At 38.0% G+C, this 10,059-nt stretch overlaps 1 protein-coding gene across 2 annotated transcripts; it reads right to left on the bottom strand.

Moving 5' to 3' along the window:
* Nucleotides 1–684: 684 nt before the first annotated feature.
* Nucleotides 685–9,422, bottom strand: csnk1e (casein kinase 1, epsilon). 2 transcript variants are annotated; one of them, XM_039685486.2, is made up of 12 exons: nt 9,374–9,416; nt 9,189–9,250; nt 8,549–8,645; nt 8,353–8,463; nt 8,117–8,265; nt 5,535–5,763; nt 5,276–5,446; nt 5,052–5,200; nt 4,772–4,970; nt 4,492–4,628; nt 3,416–3,485; nt 685–1,471 (listed from the first exon to the last, which is right to left on the bottom strand). In XM_039685486.2, exons 3-11 carry the CDS (start codon nt 8,622–8,624, stop codon nt 3,453–3,455), a joined length of 1,254 nt encoding a protein of 417 aa, XP_039541420.1. In that variant the 5' UTR covers nt 8,625–8,645; nt 9,189–9,250; nt 9,374–9,416; the 3' UTR covers nt 685–1,471; nt 3,416–3,452. The 2 variants fall into 2 exon arrangements, with proteins under 2 accessions (XP_039541420.1, XP_039541418.1); XM_039685484.2 differs by having other exon boundaries at nt 9,189–9,422.
* Nucleotides 9,423–10,059: the final 637 nt, after the last annotated feature.

The following is a 10,059-nucleotide window of genomic DNA, read 5'->3' as shown; positions in this document are numbered from 1 at the left end:
TTTTGTGTGCAAAATTTCAAAATAAAAGTCACGTGTAAGACTAATCCTTGTAGTAACACTAACCCGAATTACAATAAATAATGCATTTTAAAGAATTGTGTAATACTGAACACCTTCAACCGTTTGCTATAATTATACAGATACATCCTTAAAAACAAAAAAGTCAATTAAAACTCAATTAATCCTAATTTACTTTACAGTTCACTGAGCTCATGGTTATCATTCCTTGGATAACACAATAAAATAAACTGCATGTCCTCTGCCTTTATTAAATTGTATTTATGTCATAAAATTTTTTTAACAAGACCCAATCAAAAGTTGCAGGCCATAAAGTAACTAATTGTGTGTAGTGTGTGAGTGTGAGTGTTTGTTTTCATTAAAGGGAATGATAATCAAAAAAAATGCATGTGTATTTTTTCTTTTGTTTCATTTAATGCAATAAATGATACTTTGAAATTCACAGCAATTTTATCATTTGAATCAATCCAGTTACGTATTGTCTCTGTGTTTTCCTACTGTTTACATGTATCATATAAAGTACAATCTTAATAATCTGTTAATAAACCTTTCAAAAGGGTAAACTGGAATTAAACAGCCCAGGTCATGTTACTTATTAAACCAGCCATGCATGTTCAGTAAGTTCACTATATAAGTTCCACAATGTTCAACAAGCTGAAACACTCGCACTTTTATATATGTGTTTATTTATAAATGAGGTTGTCGTAATGTCAATGCAGGAGTCTTCATTTCAAATTTTCAGTGCACCATATAGTTCAGCTCTGTAATTTTAAGAGAGGAGTTCAGGCTTTTATTAACGCTCAAATTGATCTTAAGGTTAGTTCACTGCAGCAGATATTGATATCAATACCTCCAATAATTTACATGTTCAATGCACAATCATGACATATCCATTCAGTGACGTCTACAGACCAAACAGCAGTTTGACTGGAAACAACATTCTTGGAAATTCTTAACTTTTTGCATATTTATATTTTAACATGGAAAAGATGGTTCCACAAAACCTCATACGTCAGTAAGGTGTCAACATACATCACTTTTTGTGTGTTAAAGTAACAGTGCGAGGGATACATTTGTTACACTCTATCGATATTCAATTTTAACTTTACAGTCCAACAGGCAAGTCCTTCTTTTTCCCCGGCATTTCAGACAAAACAGAGAACAACCAGAATAACCTTCATTAGGTCGCAGGTGAAAATTCTCTTTTCCACTTCCATTGTTTGAGTCTTGTGATGATCCTCGATAAATCTGCCAGTCCACTGTCAACATGCTATGTCTATATCTTCGATGTCTCATCCCAACAGCAACAACCTGCAGCGCGTGAGGACGGGGGAGCACTTTGTCCCTTACAAAAATGTGGTTCCTTTCTTTCAGCTTCTTGCTTCTGTTTCGCACTCCCGTTTTACATAGAAAGATGAATATAAATGCTTTAGGGGAGTTTTCTGTTGTAATCCTGCAAAATAAAGTAAATGATAACACACTTTAGCAAAAGAAGTGAATTAGAATAAGGTATAAAGTAGGGCTGTCAAACGATTAATCGCGATTAATCGCATACAAAATAAAAGTTTGTGTTTACATAATATATGTGGGTGCACTGTGTATAATTATATTGTATATATATAAATACACACACATGCATGTATATTTAAGAAAAAAAATGTATATATAAAATATTTATATTTACATATAATATAAATTATATATAAATCTATATACATGATAATATTTCTTAAATATATACAAGCATGTGTGTGTATTTATATATATACCCATGCACCATATATATACCATGCACCCACATATATTATGTAAACACAAACTTTTATTTTGGATACGATTATTCGCGATTAAAAGTCACTGCTAATTTTATGCCGAAAACGTTTTTATTAAGACTTTCATGCTTTTAAAGATGCCTTTGTTTTACAGTTGTATTACCCTGACATTTCTGACTTTTTCATTTTCATTCAGAAATGAAAAGCATGCTTATCATAAAAGAGGACATCAAGTCATTGGGCTTTATTCATGAAACTTTCATAAATATAAAAGCGAATTCAGAGTAACTTGCACGTAAAATGGACCTTTATGGTCTTCCAGATTCACAAACGCTTCTTATACCACAGCTTCGGTAGATAAATGCGTGTGCCTTACTGAATTCCAAACATTCGTAAATCGGGCGAGCATGCACGCTCATTCATAATTAGCATAATTCCTGCCCCATTTGAGTTACAACTACACAAATGATGTGTCCAGGAGTATTCTGGACTTCCTTCTCATTTTGGGCCCCAGTATATTGCATAACTGCTAAAGAGACTAATTGTCAATATGCCCAGCCATATACAGTATATTCAAGTATTGTGTGTCCACCAAGGCATTTTAGCCAGCTGAAGCTCTTCTGAAAACGGCCAGCTGAGATGCTTTGGTTGCTATGATGCAGAATATCCATGGCAGTAATGTATTACTAGTATCTCATTTCTCCATAGTTGTTCAGTCGTTGTACAAGTCGGATGATTGGTCGATGTAGTATATGTCCCGAGCCTCTTCCACTGTGATTGGATAGCTAAAAAGTGACAGTGACGAGTGTTGCCTAATACCCAAAGCTGAACAGTTAAAAAAACGGGGAAAATCAACTGTTTGAAAATATTATTATGGTGCATAGTGCTTAAAAATGCAATGTCATTGATTTGCCTAAATAGAGTGCTGAAGTTATGACGTCACTTTGTAGGACAACTCGGAAGTTAGCGGTGCATGGGTTCTCTCGATTGAAAAGCTATGCATTTTCCCCATAGACTTTTGGAAAATCGCAAAAAATAAGATCTGTGTTCAACAAAGAGTTGTGACCCTTACACGTTTTGTCTATCAAGATGATCTTTACTCTTAAGTTAATACAAAATTTATGCATTTTGAAGCCTATATAAAGCTTTTAAAAAACACAAGCAGGTTATAACTGGTGTGTTTTATGTCATATATCAAAACGTGAAAATATTTCGAGGCTTTGTTCACCACAGACCTTATTTCAGGCGATTTAGCAAAAACCCATTCAAAAATCCCATAGACTTTAGAGCGAGGGAACCAGGAGTGCTAAAATGCTAACTCACTTCCGCGTTTTGGCCTACAGAGAGACATGATAACTTTGGCACACTATTAGAATAACGTTCAAATGTTTTACGCACCATTTATAGCAGGTGTGTATCCGAGGGGTGTATAGCACGGAGCAGGTGTACATTTCTGTCGTACCAACTAACATTTTGAAAATACAAAACATTTTGTGAGTGACTAAAAATTTACGTCAGAACAGCTTTTACGAACGATTTACACAAAAATGTGTTCTGCTCGTGTTTCATGAATGAGGCCCAACGTGTGTATCAACTGCAGGATCCAGACAAAAAAAACCACTAACCTCCTAAAAACAGTAAATGAGGCTGAACTTGCAGAGCTCATTTCCCCATGTGTTCGAACGGAACGCTGACCTGTGCGAGAGAGACAGAGAGGTCAGAGCAAAAATAAATATCAGGGAATTAAAGGGGTGATGAACCGAGAAATCAAATTTTCCTTGAGCTTTTGACATGTAAGAGGTCATCATATTATAAGAATATCCTGTAAGTTTCAGAACTGAAAACGTCCTTGTTAGTCCAATAAAAGCTTTTATTGACACCAGGCTCAGCAAACGACTCGTTTTTCAAAGTGGGGAACTATGACGTCAAAGAGGATAAAACACCACCCCCGCAGAAGAAGATCTACGCCTACTTCAACAACAGCCGGTTTAGCCCCGCCCACCGATTCGCGCATTACACGCATAGCTAAATAACATAGACCTACCTCGTGATGACAAACCGGATCGAGCTACCGAGCAATACAGAATATTGTGCAGTGCCTGGTTGTGGAAGAAGACAGTCGCTGCATAAGCTTCCTCTGGATTCCAATAGGACTGCATGGATAAACTTTATTTTTATTGATGTTCCAGCTGATGAGGTAAAACATCGTCCGTCTGTTCGCTTCATTTCACTGAGGATTGTTTTGTAAACAAGACTGGATTTGCAGACCGATTAAGAGTAAAGAACGGTGCTGTGCCGTCTATATTGGATCTGACAGGAATGTGCAACACACGGACTCTGGGTCGAACGTGTGGGCGAATCATTCCAGTTGCCATTTGACAACATTGGACGTTTTCAAAACAATATCCCCCAAGTGCACCGACGAGTGAGTTGAAACTCATTATAATATGCAAAACTGTTCTCCACTCACAGCAGTGGGCGTTTACTTCCAAGTCTTCAGTGCGAGACGCCCATAAAAACCGAGCGTTTCTGAGCTAGGCTCAAAACTAGGGTAGAAAATATCCTATTACTTATTCATTTTGATGTTTTTGAATGCAAAAACCAAGCGAACGTCATAAGTTGACCTCAGACAACAATATAATAAAATTTAAAAAGCCAGTTCATGACCCCTTTAAGCGAAGAACCGGTAAGTGACAGAAACCTGTGGGGGAGTGATGCGGATCTGATCGTGACGGAGAGGGAGGTCAGGGGAGGCATTGGCAGGAGCACCGCGGTGCAGCCGTAAACACACTCTCCTTTCCCGCTCAGCTCCTCGACCTGCTCTTGGAGATGCATTCCCTGAGAGACAAAACAACAGGTAAGATGTCGAATACCAACAACACAGAAGGTCATAAGAATACAGTTTCATAAGGAAGAGAAACCATAACCTGCTCATAAATAGAACAGACATCAACAACGCCTCCGCTCGTTCTCAGACTCACCAGACTGTGGCACACGGGAGGCGGGTGTTGAGCTGGCCGGGTCTGGGCCATTGCGGACCCTGTTAGGGGCCGGGAGGTTGGGGCCCGTGGGCAAAGCACGAGCCGCAGAACCAGGAGCTCCACCGCCGGTCCTCTCATCCCTCTCTTCTCCCTCTCCTCTCTGCTCCTTCTCTTTGTCCTCTGCTGTCCTGCTGGCGCCCTGACACAGTCGGGGAAACCCACAGGGTGAGCAATATAATGCACACTTGAACTGCATAATGCAAAATGTTTAAAAACCTACAAATTTCAGCATGTTCCAGTCAAACACATAGTCGTATGAAAATCCCTGTCTGTGGAAAAGGTTCCTGAACAGCTGTCTCAGGTAGGAGTAGTCAGGCTTGTCATCAAATCGGAGAGAGCGGCAGAAGTTCATGTAGGTTGAAAATTCAGCTAGAAAAAAAAAAACAGTTAAAAGAGGAATGAAATTTTTTCGATTTTCTAGCTGATTAGATCGCATCTACTCACATGGATAGCCCTTACAAAGAACCTCAATAGGGGTCGACATCTTTTTCTCACTGATTCGCTCATACTTCTGCCTTTTAGTGGCCGCTTTGAGGCCTTGCCAGGGAAGAGAACCCAAGTTAAAGTACATAAGAACGTAGCCAAGGGACTCGAGATCATCCCGCCGAGATTGCTCTGTGAATGAAACAGAAGGTACGTTTAGAAAAACCCCAAATAAAGGGTCCGTTTTTATCAACAGAATGCATTTCAGTGCTGCCCTTACCGATGCCCAAATGAGTGTTAATGGAGGCATAGCGGGCAGTGCCAGTCAGGTTCTTATTCTCACGATACGGGATGTGCTGATGTGTGCGGGCGTCACGATACTTCTTAGCCAAGCCGAAGTCTATGATGTAGACCAGGTTTCCCTTCTTGCCAAGCCCCATCAGGAAATTATCAGGTTTAATGTCTCTGTGAATGAAGTTCTTGGAGTGGATGTACTCGATTCGGCTAATCTGGAAAGAACAAACATGAAACAAATCGAGTTAAAAATATACTTCTATTTTAATTTATTACACATTTCTGAATTATGCTTAAGAACAACATAATTACAATTTGATTTATATTAGGGCTGTCAAACGATTAATCGCGATTAATCGCATCCAAAATAAAAGTTTGTGTTTACATAATATATGTGGGTGCACTGTGTATAATTATTTTACATATATAAATACACACATCTATGTATATTCAAAAAATGTATGTATGTATAAAATATTTTTATTTATATATAAATATATAAATCTATATACAGTATATACATGAAAATATTTCTTAAATATATACAAGCATGTGTGTGTATTATTTTTACATATATATAAAATAATTATACAGTGCACCCACATATATTATGTAAACACAAACTTTTATTTTGGATGCAATTAATCGCGATTAATCGTTTGACAGCCCTAATTTATATAGTTCTTCTGAATATTCATTACATACACGAAAACTAAAGCCGGGGACAAACTTAGCGACTAGCTGAAACATTCTAAGACTGAACTGAACACACTTTCCAACGACTGGAGCAGATTTTAAACACCGACTGAACACAACCGTCTCTGACTCGGCACGTTTGGGCATTATCTGTCGTAACTATCAAATTACATTCATAACCGGCCTTACAGTCGTTAAGTTTGTCCCTTAATTAAACTAGATTTTTATAACAACATTTTATGTAGTATTTTATATAAACTATATACATTTTATAATCTATTTTTACATGCATTTATGATCCTAGGGCAGTGATTCTCAATGAAGTACCCTCAACACTTCACATGTTTGATGTCAAACACACTTATCAAACACACATATTTATCTTGAAGCAGAGGTCCTCCAACTCTTATGTCCTGCTGGGTTTAACTCCAACCCTTACTAAACACCCCTGAAGCAGCTAATCAAAGTCTTACTCGAAACAATGACCAAATGCATTTTTATTTTGAAATTGCGAGGCAGCACCCTGTGCTGTAGTTTTTCCTAACGAGCTGATCTAACGAGTTCAGTCAGGTGTTTGATAAGAGAGACTTGTAAACTATGCAGTGCTGGATGTACTCAAGGACCAGGGGCCTCATGTGCAAAGACTTGCGTTGAATTCATACTAAAACATTGCGTACGAACAAAGCTGTAAATGTGTGTACGCACAAAAAAGAAACAGATGTATGAATGTCTGCGTATGAAGGATCCCACTCATATTTTCTTTGTACATCCCAATTAACGTAAAATTGAGCGCACATGCACAACCACAAAGCCCCAACCAGTCTCCTCCCTGAATTAAACTGATTTAAATATGGTAATTAGTCCTGCAAGAACATGGCTAAAGTAGCAAGAAATGAAATTTCACTGAAAATGTGAATATATGTGAAAGTGTAATTTATTCCTGTGATCAAAGCTGAATTTTCAGCATCATTACTCGTCTTCAGTGTCACATGATCCTTCAGAAATCACTCTAATATGATGATTTGATGATCAAGAAACATTTATGATTACTATCAGTGTTGAAAACAGCTGTGCTTCTGCTTCATATTTTCATGGAAACCCGGATATGGCATTTTCAGGATTGTTTAATGAATAAAAACTTAAATCAAAAACATCTTATAATCTTTTGTAACATTATAAATGCATTTACCGGCACCTTTAAACAAATTCAATGTGTCCTTGAAGTTTATTTTTTATTCCTTGTTAGACGGGTCATTGCTAGACGGGTTTGCATGTGCTTTATGTTCTTACTTAATTGCATAATAGAATATTTTAGTAAGACTCGAGTGACACAATTTGTAATTGATACAATATTTGACATATTATTAAGCAATATCTGACAGCTGGTGGTGCGATAGAACAATTCGTAGTGTAATGTTTGCCACTTCACTTTATTGCCTCTATGAATCACCAGCGGACAAAAATCAAGGAAAATGTACAACAAGGCACATTCTTACGTTAATTTCACTGTTAGTACATCTGGCTGTGAACGCGAAAACTGGCATACGGCGTGTTTATGTACGTATGCAGTGTTGATACATAAGGCAACCACTGTCCTAGGGCATTTTGACGATGTTCTGGGTGGTTGTTTTTGGTCCACCTGCGAGCTTCAATGATATTGCGATTCTTATATATTCAATTTAAATCTATAGGATTTGTCTTCACCAAGTCTCATACATACAAAAGTAATAGGAAACTCCCCTGAATAAGACACAATATCATGTCGCAACAAATAGCGCAGGATAAGGGGTCCGTTCAAATAACTAACCCAAAGTATGAGCAAAAATATGGATTTGTTCCTCTAGATTTTGTTTATACATGTGATGTAATTACCATCTGGTCTGCTAACAGCAGGACAGTTTTAAGAGTGAACTTCCTTGAGCAGAAGTTGAACAGGTCCTCCAAGCTCGGACCCAGGAGCTCCATCACCATGACATTGTAGTCCCCTTCAGCACCACACCATTTGATCGAGGGAATACCCACTAAGGTTGAAAGGAGATTCAAGAGATATTTCTAGAAATCCATATTGGCAGCACCAGAAAGAAAACGGACAGAGATCATTGACTCACCTCCACCTTGCATCATCTTATAGAACTTGCTCTCAATATGTAATTGTGGATGTTTAGTCTTCACACTCTCCAGTTTAATGGCTACCTCCTCTCCTGATGTGATATTTGCTCCTGGAAGATTTGATTTTTCACAACATCAGGGAACAACACTTTTATGAAATCTAGGTATGTATGCAATTGTCAATAATGTTTTTACCCAAGTAAATATCACCAAAGGAGCCACTTCCGATCTTTCGCCCAAGACGGTATTTACTCCCAACACGTAACTCCATGATTCTTTCCCTAAAATCAGCCTTAGAATCATAAAAAACAATATTATTATTATGATGCAGACGTCTCCTTGAACAATTACATTTCAGCATTTTAGCACACAGCTGATGTAAACAGGAATGCTAACTTCACTAGCTCAGATTTAAATCACATTTTCAGACACTGGGAGTCATGCATCTGACATCTGAGTCATGTGATGTGTGATCCGAGCACAGATGCTGTTCAATTCCCACGAACTTGCAATGAAAAGGGTTAATTTTTAATCTTAGCAGCATCGCAGATCATCAATGTGCAAACTGAGAACGTCACAATAAGGAATCTATTGAAAACGACCCATTTTAATGAGTGTTTTGCGGCGTTTGCATAATTAAACACACAAGACGAATCTGTCTTCAGCGGTTTTCAGTCAGTTTTTGTAGCAGCCGCACCCAAGACCATGTTGATCCCGAGGTTTCACAAACACACTGTTAATAGTGGTGGTGGCATTCACATGTATTCAGAGCCGCTAAATGAATCTTAAACACTCACGTCCTGATATGACCTTAAAGCAGGAACATCTTTCTTACCTAACGTGAGGGTGGTGGAAAAGTGAGTCTGGTCGACAGGCTTGCGCTCGTAAGACAGGACCCTGGACAGCGAAGAGTGCAAGCGTAATTTTAAACGTCGCATCACAAACGTAATTCCAACCACTGCTTTCCTCCTCAGATTTCTAAATCCTTGCGTTCATATCTCTGCACATGGATTGACCTACTTGCGTTAGCGGGCTAGCGAACAGCAACCTCCCTTGTTTTGTATCCCAGCGTACTTCTCACAGAAATGATGTCATTCACAAACTAGCGGAAGGACCCGGATCACTTCAAGGGGTCGCGCGCTTGACGTGCGTACGCAGCCTCCTTCTCTTCCACACTGCTACACACACACACGATACGAACTACAGCTCTACGGCTTTTCGATATTATTCTCGTAATGTGAAATCATGTTTTGTTTTACATAATGTAATGTAAGACGTATTTAGCGTTTAAAATACACAAAAAATGGATTTGATAGGTTTGGTGGGCTGGTACTTTTAATTGTGTGTATGTACATAAAAAGATACGTATTTAATATTTCATGCATTTACTCGTTTAGTAGGTAACTGTAATAACTGAGATAATGTAAAATCAGTCAGTAGTACAGCAAAAAAAAAAAAAAAAAACAACAACATGTAAACATGAGTCTAAACCACAAACAGAAGGCCTCAAAACAACTAAAACTATTTTTTTTTCTATTATTTTGAAAAACCAGGGTTACCACTGTCTTGGATATATAATGAAGTCTCGTATTAAGGAGTAGTTCAGTTTTTAAAAAAAAAAAAACTTTTGCTGATAATTTACTCACCCCTATGCCATCCAAGATGTCCATGTCATTCTTTCTTCAGTCGAAAAGAAAGAGGTTTTT

This window comes from Pimephales promelas, chromosome 17 (assembly GCF_988280905.1).
Source record: "Pimephales promelas chromosome 17, fPimPro1.hap1.1, whole genome shotgun sequence".
Classification (NCBI taxonomy): domain Eukaryota; kingdom Metazoa; phylum Chordata; class Actinopteri; order Cypriniformes; family Leuciscidae; genus Pimephales; species Pimephales promelas.
Note: the sequence above shows the minus strand (reverse complement) of the source record. Positions and strands in the feature narration are given on the sequence as shown.